The sequence below is a fragment of the Podarcis muralis genome, chromosome 17, assembly GCF_964188315.1.
Source record: "Podarcis muralis chromosome 17, rPodMur119.hap1.1, whole genome shotgun sequence".
Classification (NCBI taxonomy): domain Eukaryota; kingdom Metazoa; phylum Chordata; class Lepidosauria; order Squamata; family Lacertidae; genus Podarcis; species Podarcis muralis.
Genome location: NC_135671.1, coordinates 8,019,732 through 8,035,328, shown reverse-complemented (window position 1 = coordinate 8,035,328; position 15,597 = coordinate 8,019,732). Strand labels below are relative to the sequence as shown.

At 46.0% G+C, this 15,597-nt stretch overlaps 1 protein-coding gene across 1 annotated transcript in view; it reads left to right on the top strand.

Annotated features, from left to right (window-relative positions):
• Nucleotides 1-15,597, top strand: part of RBPMS (RNA binding protein, mRNA processing factor) — an 81,978-nt gene that overhangs the window by 42,939 nt on the left and 23,442 nt on the right. Inside the window, 2 exon segments of the mRNA XM_077920905.1 lie at nucleotides 4,722-4,875; nucleotides 10,882-11,012. Of these exon segments, the coding sequence (XP_077777031.1) occupies nucleotides 4,722-4,875; nucleotides 10,882-11,012 (285 nt within the window).

Here is a 15,597-nt window from a genome sequence, read left to right as displayed (position 1 = left end):
GTGACTTGCTCTAAAGCCTATGGCCCCAGTTTTTGCTGCCAAACAAATTAGGTCATTTAAACTTCTGAGGTTTTAAAAGGACGTTGGAACTTTAATTTGGAACAAGAAACTGATGTTTTTTTTGTTGAATGGCTCAGACTCCCAGGGAGTCTAGGTTTGTAATTTTTTGTCAAGCTTCTTGACTCTTACTTGCTGGTGCAAGGTCTTTTCCCCTGGTTTAAAGTGAACAGGGAAACTTTTAAGGCAGGGGTCAGCAAACTTTTTCAGCAGGGGGCCGGTCCACTGTCCCTCAGACCTTGTGGGGGGCTGGACTGTATTTTTTTTTGGGGGGGGGGGGAAATGAACGAATTCCTATGCCCCACAAATAACCCAGAGATGCATTTTAAATAAAAGGACACATTATACGCATGTAAAAACACACTGATTCCCAGACTGTCTGCGGGCCGGATTTAGAAGGCGATTGGGCCCGGATCCAGCCTCCGGGCCTTAGTTTGCCCACCCATGTTTTAAGGCCTGCTAAAAAACACATACGTACTTCAGTTTGCATTAAAATAATATTGGTCCTAGAATACAACACATGTGAGCCTCACAGCTTCACTGGGCATGAACAATGCATCTTGAAGTTGTACTGTGAAAAGTTAATGTTCTATCACAGTTGGCTCAGGCGTCTTTTCTATGACGGAAGGGTTGCCACATTCAGCCAAATCAAGAAGCAACCACGCTTTTCCTTGGACTGTACCAGTTCACGCTGTTATGTATGAATGCTTCCTTGTGGTGGTGGTGGTGAGCTCTCTAGAAAATCAGCACATCTCTCTGTGCTGATAGCCACTGGGTTGAGAGGTGAGGCAGTGACGCCCACTTCACCAGCCTGGTTTGGGATCTGTTGCCCCTGGAATCCTCCCTCCCAGATCTCCATTGGTGACCATTCCATGTGTTAATGTATGTAATTTGATTGTACTTGTTGCCATCTTCTTTCTGTGGCATCTGTCACCTTGAATCTTTTCAGAAGCAGGACCCAGGATCCTCCTTAAACAGAGCACAGTAGGACCACCTTTTAATCCCAAACTGCCACATGGGACACATTTCAAGCCCACGTTTCTGTTGTAAATGTTGTCTGTCTTCAGGAGAGGAAGAGAGAGTTTGGATTTGAATTTGATATCCCGCTTTATCACTACCCTAAGGAGTCTCAAAGCGGCTCACATTCTCCTTTCCCTTCCTCCCCCACAACAAACACTCTGTGAGGTGAGTGAGGCTGAGAGACTTCAGAGAAGTGTGACTAGCCCAAGGTCACCCAGCAGCTGCATGTGGGGGAGCGGAGAATCGAACCCAGTTCCCCAGATTACGAGTCCACCGCTCTTAACCACTCCACTACACTGGCTCTCGGAAGGAAGCAGCTGTGGGGAGACAGTTCCAGGGGGAAAGTGGTGTCGCCTTCTCTCATTCGCAATTTATACCCTCCTGATGTTGCTTTTCAATACTTTTAAAGGCTGAAGCTGATGTTAATCTGTATTGTAGAATGAATTAGCTAGTGCCCCGGGTGAAGTCTCCAGAGGGGCGCCATTGAGGCTCCCGGCCTATGTGTGTTTGTACTCAAATGCACATGAGTGTGTGTGCGCGCCAAACTGGGTCTTTGACCCAGGTGAAATAAAGCCTAGTTTTGCCCCTTGCTAAATGGCAAGAGAGAGTTGAGCAATATGTTGCTAGATGTTGCCTCATTATAGCTAATTAGAGGGTACCAACAGGGTGGTCTGCAAGAAGATCAAACCTATCCATTCTGAAGGAAATCAGCCCTGAGTGCTCACTGGAAGGACAGATCCTGAAGCTGAGGCTCCAATACTTTGGCCACCTCATGTGAAGAGAAGACTCCTTGGAAAAGACCCTGATGTTGGGAAAGATGGAGGGCACAAGGAGAAGGGGACGACAGAGGACGAGATGGTTGGACAGTGTTCTTGAAGATACCAGCATGAGTTTGACCAAACTGCGGGAGGCAGTGGAAGACAGGAGTGCCTGGCGTGCTCTGGTCCATGGGGTCACGAAGAGTCGGACACGACTAAACAACAACAAAACAGGGTAGTCTTTTTAATGGGTGATGGGTTATTGGGTTTTAGACCCAACATGAACTCTCATTTAGCAGTACACATTCAAGGAGGAGCTCTGTCCTTGGACTTACACATCCTATGGTCCTCACATGCATTGTCTGCTAGTAGGCAGCCATAATCCCAGAAATGAGTAACTGTTTGTCCATACAGCCCCAGCATTGCTTCTCCTGACTGGGAGCATCTATCTGTGGTCGAGGTCTTGGAGATGCCCAGGAATGGAGCTGCAAACTTGGCATGCAAAGCATTGCTTTACCATGGAGATATGGCCCCTCCCTATGTTGCCCTCCCGGGCACAATACTTTGGAAGCATCTCTTGCTGGGGCAGTCAGCTCTGCAAATCTATTATTGTAGGGCTAGTTCTCTTTCAGGCAGGTAAACCTGTATCTGACCTGTATGCCTGCAAGTGGGGAAATCACATGATTGAATTCTGTACGCTATAAAAAAATGCCTTTGGTGGGAGTTGGGTGTGGGTTGTATTTTAAATCACACTAAGTGTCTGCCTCACTGTTGTAGTTATGATTTATTCATCAGGGACCCTTTACTATCTATTACTACAATGGGCAGATTGGGTTCAGAGGTTTCCAGATTTCCAGGTTTCCAGAGGTTTCTGGGGTACAGATACATGGGATTTCCATACTGAGCTTTGGTGGCTGAACTGTTCGTGCCTCTTTTCCTCCGATCAGCGTAATGGAACACCAAAGCTTACAGCTGCTTGTTTTCCCCCACAACCTTAATGGACTCTTTATTTTTGTCTGTAGCTTATTTCAAGAATTTGCAAGCCCAGCTAACATAATTGTGTGTGCCTTTAATTAAAAATGAGAGTGAAGATGTCAAGCTTTATTTATTGCCTCATCCCACAAGTTTTCTCTCAATATTTAATTTCCCAGAGTCCGTCTCCCTAAAGATTCACATTTTCATAGGCCTTGTTTATCTTCTCCCACTTCTCTTGTTGTTAATTGAATTCATGACATCAGTCTTATCCACCCACGTCAAGTTGCAGCGTTCTGTTGGCAATCTTGTAGTGATGCATAGAAAAATTAGGTTCAAACAGTAGTGTCCTGTTTCTAAGACCAACAAAAATAAAATTTGGAAAGCATAGGGTGTGTCATTTCCTTCTGAGTCTTATGTTTGGGGCAGTCATACAGAGAACAGCTTGCAGCTCTGATTCTATCCTGGACAGCACACCATATGGAGGTGCACTTAGGTTTTTTTTGTCAATGCACTAAACAAACAATTAGTTCATCTCCAGTTTTAATAAACATTCAGAATGTTTGGAGTTGCCTGTATAGGGTAGCAATGCTTATAGGATATTGGACAGACTTATGAAATTATTATTGAATTATTGTTGTCATTCCCCGCTCAGAGTGGCTGGAGAAACTCAGCCAGATGAATGGGGTGTAAATATTATCATTAGCATTATCCTGTTGAAACCTACTTCCTCAAAAGACCAGAAGTGTCTTTCCCCAATATTTTATTGAAAGTCTCCAAAGGAAAATATTGTACACCTTCATTATGGATCTTTATATATTTTCCTGATGGGTAACATAAATGAATGTCTCTTTGCAATTGTATACCCTTTTAGACAGGGAGAAAAGTTGGTCTTGATCTCTGATAGGCTAACACGTCTTAATTTCTTCAGCCCTTTAGTAATGGATTTGTTTCCTAGGCCATCTACGCCCGTAAATTTCCCGTGAATCAGTTTGTCACAATCCTCCTTGAAATTGTGGCGGGTTAAACTGAAGAAATGCTACTTCTTAACCGAATCATTTTCTCTTACGGAGCCTTTTGAATGCATCATCCCACCCCATTCTGTCGTATGCCTATTTAAGGCAGTGGCTTTGGGTTTGCATTTCTCAGGAGGATGTTATGCAGACTTGGCACCATGTTTGAGGGTGCCCTGGGCAAAGTGCCCTGGTACACACACACCCCAGTAAAACTTATCAGGTGGTGGGCCAGGAACATTTTGTTCTTTTTTTATATTAAAAGCTTCTTTTACTAGGGCAGACTGTGAAGTGACGTGCTGGCTGAAGCTGCCCACCGCTTCCACTTTCCCGGAATACTTCTGGGTCCTGCTATGTCATGCCTGGTGCTGATTTCAGACCTGATGCCACGCTCCTCTTTCTGGATTTATTTGCTTTGTATGATGCTGCTTCTATTGTATTCTCATGCCGTATGCAGTCTTGTCTGTTACTTTTCAAAAAAAAATTGCATACAATATTTTATTCAAACATTTTCACAATAACCTTCAAATCAAATACCGTATTTTTCCGTGTATAAGACTAGGTTTCCCCCCTAAAAAATAATGTCCAAAATTTGGGGGCATCTTATACATGGGGGCCATCTCTCCCCATTTTCTTAAATTGGAGGCCCCAAAAATAGGGGGCATCTTATACATGGGGGCATCTTATAGATGGAAAAATACAGAAATTACATTGTTTCATAAGCTGACTTACTTCCCTCCACTCTACATTGTTTTTACTCACACCTTTCCCCCCGCATTATGTCTTTTATCTATTACAAAAGGTTTCTCTATTACAGTTAAGTGTTGTCCGTTACTTTCAGTGCAACCGTGATATCGCTGCAGGAAGAACTAACTCTCGTTCTTTCTCTTTCCGCAAAAAGGGAATCCGCTTTGACCCAGAAATTCCCCAGACGCTCCGGCTAGAGTTCGCCAAGGCCAACACGAAGATGGCCAAGAGCAAATTAGTGGGGACACCAAATCCAAGCACTCCTGCCACCCCCAACACTTTACCTCAGTTCATTACCAGGGAGCCATGTAAGTATGTGAGTGTGTGTGTGTCTGTGCTTCACCATAAAAGAGCAAGCAGTGGTATGTGCCTTAGATAGGAATGCTCGATTTGTTTGCAAATTCCTATATGACCTGTCCTGATCTCCACCTCCTGGACTAATGTGTGGATTGGAGCGTAGTAGTTCTTTGGATTTTGCAGTTTTCACTTGTGGTGAAACAGGAAGTGCCTGTGCTGCCCACCTCTGGTATTGGAATCAACTTTGAGTGAGATCTTGCCCAAAATTGGTGCCAATTCTGGCAGCAGGGCAGGCAGGGTACTCTTGGGGACTTCCGCCGCCCGAGGCAGCGGCCTCACCCTGCCTAATGACTGTGCTGGCCCCGCACTTCTCTGAATTTTTGGCAAGTTTATCTACAATATTTAGGGAGCATTTTTGAGGGTGCTGTGGCAACAGTCTCTGTCTTAGAACATTGGTTGCACCAAGCAGATATAAAGTGGAAGACAGGGGAAATTTCAAGCAAAGCAAAAGGGGTGTGCAGGTGTGTGAGTTTTGAGCCCCTTCTCCCCAAAGAATGCTCCCTCTCCCCTTCTCCCAAGTTGCTTTCCCCCTAGCCAGACCCGAAGGCTGTAAATCAGGACTCCATAGGGATATCTGGAAGGTGGAACGTATTTGAACTTCCAAAACGCTTTTGATAAAAGTGCCTTGCCATGGACTCCTGAAGACATCTGGCAGTCATGGAATAAGAGAGCAAAGTCACTGATAATAGGAAGCAGAGGGCAGAATTTTATGTACAGTTGTCTTAGTGTGTGTGTGTGGGGGGGGGGGGATAAGCAGTGAGATCCCTGCCAAGCATGTGAACTGGCACTATTTAACTTGTTCATGAACGATCTGGAGTTGGGGCAGCAGTGAAGTTGGCAGATGGACACCAAATTATTGAACATCTGGCAAAGCCTGAGTGTGTCTTAAAATTAGGCGAATGGGTAACCAAATGTCAAATGAGAATTTAGTGAAAGTAATAAGTGCAAAAAAACAAAATACAAAGCAACTTTTCTGTCTGAAACCTATTATTTCTACTTTTCCACTTCAACCGGCAACAGAGTTGCACTCAGTGCAGGCCAGTGTCATTCCCGTTTTCCACAAAATGGCCCCAGGAGAATGGAATACTGTTGTTCCCATTGAGCCATGTTGCGTCAAAAGGTTTGGGCTATTCTGCTGTTTCTCCTTATTTACACATGAGTCATTTCCTGAATATCTTGGGAGCACTCCATCTATTCAGAAACATCTGAGGTGGCCCTGATTTGCTGCTGCTCAGCTAGGTAGGGGTTGCCAAATTTGCTATTAGATAAACTCACGGTGCGTATCACGTGTGTCATCCCATTTGTGCCTTGGCTTGCTCTTTGCTGGAATACGACTGTCACGACTACGTGACAGACCTCATTTTCGAGAGCGCAAGGTAAAACTGCCTGAGAGAGAAAAGCAACATAAATGTGTAACATAATTTTGTATTTTATTTTCTCTATACTAGAATCGTGAAAAAGTAGCTTGAATAAGCATAGGAAACGGAACACATTTGGGATTCCCAATTTTGGAAAAGACTGGTCCAGTTCATATGTTACATTAAACTGTAGTTTAATGTGGTTTAATGTGAGTGAGCATTATGTGAACGACCCAAAGCAAACTGGTTACTGCTTGTGGTATATTTCAAGGAAGTAAACTATGAGCCCAGGCTTGGACAACATGTCTTCCAGACAGGCTTGTTTCGTGCACTGTGTGGAGCGTGCACCGGGAAGCTGCTTGATTACAGGGGTCAGCAGACTTTTTCAGCAGAGGGCCGGTCCACTGGCCCTCAGACCTTGTGGGGGGCCGGACTATATTTTGAAAAAATAATAATGAACGAATTCCTATGCCCCACAAATAACCAAGAGCTGCATTTTAAATAAAAGGACACATTCTACTCACGTAAAAACACGCTGATTCCCGAACTGTCCGCGGGCCGGATTTAGAAAGTGATTGGGCCGAATCCAGGCCCAGGCCTTAGTTTGCCTACTCATGCATTACACATGGTTTGTTTTAGGCTATGGTTTGATGTGATATGCAGATCACTCCTGTATACAGTGGTACCTCAGGTTACATATACGCTTCAGGTTACAGACACCCCTAACCCAGAAATAGTACCTCGGGTTAAGAACTTTGCTTCAGGATGAAAGCAGAAATCACGCAGCAGCGGCGCGGCAGCAGCAGGAGGCCCCATTAGCTAAAGTGGTGCTTCAGGTTAAGAACAGTTTCAGGTTAAGAACGGACCTCCGGAACGAATTAAGTACTTAACCCGAGGTACCACTGTATCTCAAAGACTGAGCAAATGGTCATAACTGTAACACTTCGGCTCGTGTTGTGTATGCTTGGAGGCCTGTTCATTTTTGGCTCCAGTATTGTTCCTGGTTCAACAGAGGTTTGCAGTACATTTTAATACTTGAAGAACCTGCAAAAATCAGTCTTACTGGAGACAGTGGTAGGATGAAGAAAACAACAAAAACACACGTGTAGACACCACTACCAATAACGATTGTCTTCAACTCTCTTTGAAATAGTTGTCAGTCTCCCAGAGTATTCATGTGGTGTGACATTATTACACCGGATGTGTCATATTGCTCATAGAAGGGTAGTTTTGTAGCTGAGCCAATGCGACTTTTTGTTGTTTTGCCTGGCTCGGCCCTTTGTTTCCCATTGTACATTTCACATGTTGGGAAATGGCCCCTGGGACTCCCAACCATGATAGCATTCCATCTGAACACGTGACACTTCATAGTCCCTGACCCCAAGGAGCTTGCAACCGAAATGTCAACAGAGAGAAGAGAACAGGGAGAGGATGAAATGCCAGAGGCGCAAAGGGAGCTGAAGGGTATGTGTGGCTGCAAGTGCCCTTTCTGCAAGTTCCAGCAGAGCAGCTTCCGAAAAGAGGGGCCCAGGTTACATGGCAGCGTCCCTTAGTGCTGCATTCTTGCTAAACTCCTCCTGGCTCACATATTTCGGGGAAGGTTCGGGAGCTCTTGCGTGTATTTATAGGCTTGTTGCTCTCTGCTCGAGAATGACCACAAAGCTTAGGAATGAATGGCGGAAGGGAACGTTGTTAGCATTAGCCCTTGCCAACTTTTCACTGTTTATCTTGCTTTTAAAACCAACAGGACAAACACTTAATCTCTGCTGTAATTAAAGTGCATCCCTGTCAACTCCCACTGGGGCTTTGCTTGGATGTTCTCTGCCATGGCGTCTTGCGGGTGGAAGAAGAGGATTTCTTTAAAGCTGAGGGTAGTGCGGATGGCTCAAGACGCCTTCAGTGAGATTCCAACCTTCCCTGATGCATTGCCCACCTCCTCTCATACCTGGAAGGAAGCTCAGGGGCACTTGGGCAAAGCAAATCGTGATAGGAGGAGAAGTACTGTATTTTTCGCTCCATAAGGCACACCTACTTTTTTTGGGGGGGGGGAGAGAATTCAAGGGGAAAAAATATGCGGCTCTTGGGGGCCTTTGCAGGAGGTGGGGGAAGGGACAGAGCCTCGCTCTGTCCCTTCTCCCACCTCCCACAAAAGCCAGGAATAACCACGCGAAGCCTCCCCAGGGCAGCGGGATGAAGGCTCCCTGCTGCCCTGCAGAGGCTTCGCGGGCTACCCCAGAGCTGCTCGACCCAAAGAGCAGTTCAGGGAGCAGCGGGAAGGATGCACGCAGCCTTCCCGCTGATCCCCGGCGCTGGCGGTGGGGGAAGCGCGGCTTCTGCTGCCTTTCTGCTGCTCCCTGACCTGCTCTTTGGGGAAAGCCACTGCCAGCCCCAAAGAGCAGGTCGGGGAGCAACGGAAAGGCTGCGCGCAGCCTTCCCGCTGCTCCCAGAGCTTGTCGGGGCTGGCGAAGGAAGCCCGGGTCCCCCCCCCCCCCCAGTCCCAGGGACCACACATTCGCTCCATAAGATGCACAGACATTTCCCCTTAGCTTTTAAGAGGAAAAAGTGCATCTTATGGAGCGAAAAACACGGTAATAGGTTGATAGTTGCCAACTCTACCCTCGGGTTGCTGCTGTCAAAACAGCTGGGGAGGGGAGCAGTCCTAGCAGAGGATCACATCCTCTTCTTCTGCCCCTGAGTGGGAGTGAGGGGACAATAAGCCACCCACTTCTCTCTGACTGGTGTGGCACCAGCAGTTGGTTTTAGGGGGCTTTGTTTGGTGGTTGGAGGGGGGCAAAAAAGAGAGAGGTTGAGTTGATGCTGGGCTTCTAACGAAGACGCAGTTCAACTGTTTTGGAAGAAATGGATCAAGCCACTTCTAACCTCAGAAATAATAATAATTATTATTTATTAAATTTCCATGCCACCTGTCATCCAAAGATCACAAGGCGGTTTACAATATAAAAACACAAAAACACATACCACAATAACAAATGGAAACAATAACACGCACACACCCCAGGCCATAGATTGTTTTGTAATTAGACAAAGGCCTGGGAGAAGAGAAATGTATTTGCCTGGTGCCTAAAGGTGTATAATGAAGGCGCCAGGCGAGCTTCCCTGGGGAGAGCATTCCACAAACGGGGAGCCACTGCAGAAAAGGCCCTTCTTCGTGTTGCCGCCCTCCAGACCTCTCATGGAGGAAACACACATAAATCATTTTGAAATGAAGCCAATTAAGATTGAGATGCATCTTTCATCACTACCCACTAGATTAAGAAAAGTGGTAGCTTGTTCACAAGCTCTCAGAGAAGACAGGGAGCTGCACTCATGCAGCCGAGCATGGCATGCGGATTCTGCTGTTATGGAAACGTTTGGTTCTTGGATGTGTCATATACAGAATGGTGAAGTCTAAGCTGGCTCGATGGATATTTCAGCTCTGGCATGGTGGTGCTTATGAAAAATTCAAGTTCGGTGCAAGGCATTGTTAGGGAAAAGACTGAAAATAAAAAACTGCCTGTATGATAATTGGCATTTTGGTAGGATTGCATTTGAAGTGTGTACTTTTCAGGTGACCTATCTCAAAAGGTGATCTGGAAAAGGCACAGGAAACGGCAACCAAAACTGTCAATGGATAATTGGACCTTTCTTTTTGCAAAGCAAGGATGGAGCTGAAATTATGAGTAGTTATCCTGGCTGCCCTGGATTCGTCTAAACTCTTCAGGGACGGGTGACTAGTGGAGGTAGGGGGAAGCACTGGGTAGGAGGCCTTCATGAGTGGTGGCAAAGGAAAGAGATGGAATACGCTGGTATTGTAACTTAAATAAGGTACCTGAACCACTGATAATGTTGTACTGCTGTGAAAGGGTAGAAGATAACCTTCATTATCATATAGACTCTTTATTTTGATCTGTGCAGAATGGCATTCTGTATGCCCCCTCTCCCTCCCATTCTTAAGATGACTGGATTGTTTTTCATTGGGGAGACAAATGTAGTGGGGTAGCTGAGACTAACCTCTGAGTTAGGAAGTCCTTAGTTCAAATCTTGACTATGATTGGCAGGCCAAGAACAACCTTGGCTTCACATTGTGGTTTGAAGCAAGCTATGGCCCCTGGTTTAGATGTAACAGGGTACTGTGGTTTGTTGCCTATGCTCACACCAGGGGAAGAGCGAAGCGGGAGCCACTAGGGCATCCACGGTAAACAGTTAACTATGGCTTACTATGATGTGTATCTAGATCAGGATGCCAAGTGCCACAGCCATAAGAGTTCATTCACCCAGAATCTGTATTCTTTCATCAGAATACTTTTGAGTGGCTCACTTGCCGCCTCTTAACAACAGCTGTAGACTGCCTTGCGTTACTTTCTCCAGCCGACAAAACACCCAGTTTTGGACAATAACCCTGTTCCTTAACGTAAGTTGCAGACTTTGGCGCCCTAACTCAGAGCAGAATTTTTGTACCTGCTCTTCGGATTCCGTTTCCTAAGGAGAAGGCAGAGGGAGTTGGAGGGACCTCCTTGAGCTCCACTCTTGTGTTTGCCATTTTGTTTCCTGCATTTGCTGTTTTTATAACCATGAACTCTCCTTATTCTTCTCTTGCAGATGAGCTCACAGTGCCTGCACTTTACCCCAGTAGCCCTGAAGTGTGGGCGCCGTACCCTCTCTACCCAGCGGAGTTAGCACCTGCTCTACCCCCGCCTGCTTTCACCTACCCTGCTTCACTGCATGCCCAGGTAATTTATACCAATCAGTCACACCTTCACCCACGTTATACCACCTGATCCTCTCCAGTGCACCCCGTACGACTAACACCTGTCTGGCTAACAGGCACCCCAGAGAGGTATTAATGATCACATCTCGATCAAGCTGACGCATTCTCCTTGGGACTACTGGGGAACGGACTTAGGAAAAATTGACAGCACCCCACTGCCTGATAGAACCGTGAACACCTTTCTCTTCTCGAGTAATTTCACTTCCGTTCACACGAGGCAGCGAGAAATACCTGCCGGGTCTTTGCACACATATATACCCCCTTGTATATATGGACTCTGCTTCCCGGCTTGCCTTTGCCACAGTTTTGCTTCAAAGTTCCAAGGCTAAATTGTCTTTACAACGGATAAGGGGAAGGTGTGCAAGAGCGTGTTTATGTACACGTGTGTTTCTAAAGCCAGAGAGAAGGGAGGTAGACGGAGCAAAAGTCTGGCCTCTTAAGTCACATGGGGGAATTTGCATTGTGAGCAGTCACCGTATTTTTTGCTCTATAAGATGCACCAGACCACAAGACGCACCTAGTTTTTGGAGGAGGAAAACAAGAAAAATATTCTGAATCTCAGAAGCCAGAACAGCAAGAGGAATCGCTGTGCAGTGAAAGCAGCAATCCTTCTTGCTGTTCTGGCTTCTGGGATAGATGTGCAGCCTGCATTCGCTCCTTAAGACGCACACACATTCCCCCTTACTTTTTAGGAGGGAAAAAGTGAGTCTTATAGAGCAAAAAATACGGTACTTCATACACGTTCTGAACTGTAGCAAAACGAAGTTACCGAGTGAAAACTTAACTGCGATGTGCATATGACTGCTTGTAATCCAGTTGCCTGAATTGTTCTCTGTTCCCAGCGAGTCAGAGAAAATCCTGAATTGTTGCTTGGACATGATGTTGGCCTACAGAAGATCTAATGAACCAGCACTTAACCCAGATAATACGAGATGCTGACAATAGGCCTGTTGAGCTGGGAAGGAGCAATCAGGCTGTTTTTCGATGCGGGTCACACTCCGGCAGGAAAAACGGGTTTATAGCTTATTCCCTTTGATTCTGCTTTTGTTACTTGATACTCAGAGGTCATTGGCAGCAAGGAGTGCCTTTTTCCCAGCTCCATGTTGGCTAGCTGTTCTCTTTTCTAGTGGCTAAAGAAATAAGTCATGGGGCGTTCTTGCAGGCTTGGATATTGCAGTGTGCTCTATGCTCTTTTGATAAATGTCTGAAAGTTACAGCTGCAGAAAATAGGCTCTTGTCCAGGAGTGGAGATTATTACACCCATTAAAGAGCTGCACTGGTTCTCGCTATGTGGCCCATTTCAGAGTGCCGGTACTGACCTTCCAAAGCCTTAAAGAGCCTGGATATTCAGAGGTTTGCACAGCCTGCATATCTTAAGACATGATGGGGAAACATAGAGATGTACAACTGAGATACTGCTTTGTGAACCTAGTTAGTGGAGGCGTGGGCGATGGCAGTGAGATTTAGAGTCTGCCTTGGGAGGCCTGTGCGGCTGACACTGCCCTTTCCCAGCTTTTAGGAAACATGTTAAGCTCTTCCTGTTTGGGTGGCCCTTTTTGGTTCTCTGGAGTTGGAGGAAGAAGTTGCTTTTGTTCCTTTGCAGTTCTGCTTGGTTGGTTTCAGGCTCTGTTGTTGCTATGGGGTGTTCTGTGTTCACTGAAGTGATGATTTCATTGCCACTTCAAGAGGCCGACAGGGCTGATTAAGCAGAGTATACATTTTTAAATATATCTCTGTGCCAAGAGCTTTGAATTTTATTGCATGGTTTCACCCAGTCAGAAATCTAGGAAGGAAAACCCCCTTGCCTCTTGGCAAGCTAGTCTTTGTAACATTCTTTTGAGGGATCTTATGTACACTTTGTTAAATTCCCACCTGGCGAATGGCTTTCCAGCTATTGGGGGCGCAGCTCATAACCTCCCTCTCCCCCTTTTGGCAAATGCTGAAATAAACATGTTAAGAAGTAAACTGAAAATTCTGAAGAAGTGTGCATGCACACGAAAGCTTATACCCAGAACAAACTTAGTTGGTCTCTAACGTGCTACTGGACAATTTTTTTATTTATTTTGACTGCATCAGACCAGCACGGCTACCTACCTGACTGTGGGATAATGTAACACATGATGCATTAACACAAGGATCAGACATATTTTAGAGTTGGTATATGGGTCAATTGAACATTTGATGGTAAGGAGATCCATTTTCCTGCCTGTAACTTAGTACCACCTTGGTTCTTGTTCCGGAAGTCCATTCAAGTTCTGTAAACGTTCGCAAACCAAGGCTTCCTGCACTCAATTGGAAGCTGCAGAAGCAGCGTCGAACGTTTTGGATCCAAAGAACATTTGCAAACCGGAACACTCACTTCCGGGTTTGCGGCATTTGGGAACCAAGACGTTCGAGTCGCAAGGCGGTCAACAACCAAGGTACGACTGTAGTTTTAAATTTTAATAGGAGGATGTTAGGACAGTTTAGTGAGGACTGAACACAACATAACCACTAGGTTAGGTTTGAGGGGTGGGTGGGCAGGGAGCAGGTTTTTACATAGAGATGAAATACAGTTCTAAAACAGAGAACTTTAGGAAACCTCAAGTAAATATCTCATCCTCCAAGTCCAGGCTAGGTGTTGTGTTTATTCCAGCCTCAGGAATAATGATCAAGTCCTAGTGTTTACAGCTTGATGAGACCTCTTATCTTCTTTAGTGCCTGGATTCATAAAAGGTAAAGGTGCCCCTGCCCGTACGGGCCAGTCTTGCCAGACTCTAGGGTTGTGCGCTCATCTCACTCTATAGGCCGGGAGCCAGCGCTGTCCGCAGACACTTCCGGGTCACGTGGCCAGCGTGACAAGCTGCATCTGGCGAGCCAGCGCAGCACACGGAAACGCCGTTTACCTTCCCGCCAGTAAGCGGTCCCTATTTATCTACTTGCACCCGGGGGTGCTTTTGAACTGCTAGGTTGGCAGGCGCTGAGACCGAGCGACGGGAGCGCACCCCGCCGCGAGGATTCGAACCGCCGACCTTTCGATCGGCAAGTCCTAGGCGCTGAGGCTTTTATCCACAGCGCCACCCGCGTCCCACCTGGATTCATGGACCTTGGTAAATTCTGTGGCTCCATGGACCATAGTTAAGATAGCCTGACCTCATTCTGTATGGTGAAGCATGATAATATCATCTGATGCTTCTTTAATCCAGGCCATATCTCTTCTTAAAGTCCATCACTGGTAATCAGCCTGAATGCACCCAGTGCTATATAGCATTGTTGAAACTTAAGTGACCTGACTTGGGAGGCCAGTGCAAGCTGCTCAGCGCTCTTGTAAAGAAGTATGCAGTGTGCATTATTAAAAGACAGGAATAAAGGTTTGGCCAGGCTATCTTATGCCATGATTGATTGACTGATGTTGCAATGTGCATAATTTCTGGCCTTACCTGTAAAGATTACAAGGAGATAATACAACTTTAAATCTTTTGAATGGAATGCCTTCTGGCAGTTTTTTTGTCTCCCATGAATATTGTCTGTGGCTAAACCAGTTCATCCTACACGAGTGCAAAAGGGCAGGTCCCTACCCAGATAGTTTACAATCTGTAATTTGTCATGAGGAAACCACAGAGGAAGGGGGGGAAAGTGGAGACAGGACTTAACAAGGGGAAGAATGTGTCTTATTGCAATGGCGAAGCCTTGGGCTTAGTTACAATGGCATGTGAGGACCAGGGGTTTTCTGAAGCTTTCTCTGGAACAGTAGTCCTGAACTAGGGCATTTAGGCAAGGGCTTAGCTTTGAAGGCACATGAAGCTATTGCTAACCAGTTGTGTGTGCGTGGTTAAAAAAAGAATCTTACAGCAGTAGTCAAACCTATTTGAAGTTAGGCACCATCATTCTGCTTTGCTTGTTTCTCCTAGAACAGGGGTGGTCAACTCCCAAGAGACTGCAATCTACTCACAGAATTAGAACCTGGCAGTGATCTACCCCCTTTTGGGGGGTTCAGGTCAAAGTTGTTGAGCCTTTTTTACCAGTAGATCGCGATCGACCTGTTGGACATCCCTGTCACAGAACACCACATTTTCTTACCTTAATTGAAAATCTAGTGGAAGACAAGATGCTTGAAAATGTCCCTTTCCTAAAAATTTCCCCACTCTGAAGCCTGAGTCTCTCTTCTTGGTTAAAAGTAGCAAGCACCCTTTTTATTTTTTGAGAGGCACTTTCGTTGCTGGAGAGGCAGCCACCTAGGAGGCCAGTAGGGTTCTCTGAGTGGTCCTTGGCCCACGGTTTATAGCTAAACCAGCTCATCCTACAAAAGGGCAGGTCCCGAACCTGCAATATACACACCAAGAAGCAGATATCTTATTCTTTTCTGGCACATTAGATAGGTCAGGTTCTCGTGTCAGCTGCCTGGGCTGGAAGTCACAGGGCAAGTCTCGCAACCCTCATTTTCAGGGATGGCCCCAGCTTTTCGGAGGCGGGGATGGGGTGTATTCTCCTCTGCAATTTTCCAGCCGGGTTGTGCTAACGTAATACACAAAACTGAACATGAAGACGGGAGTATGATGGCATTCTGG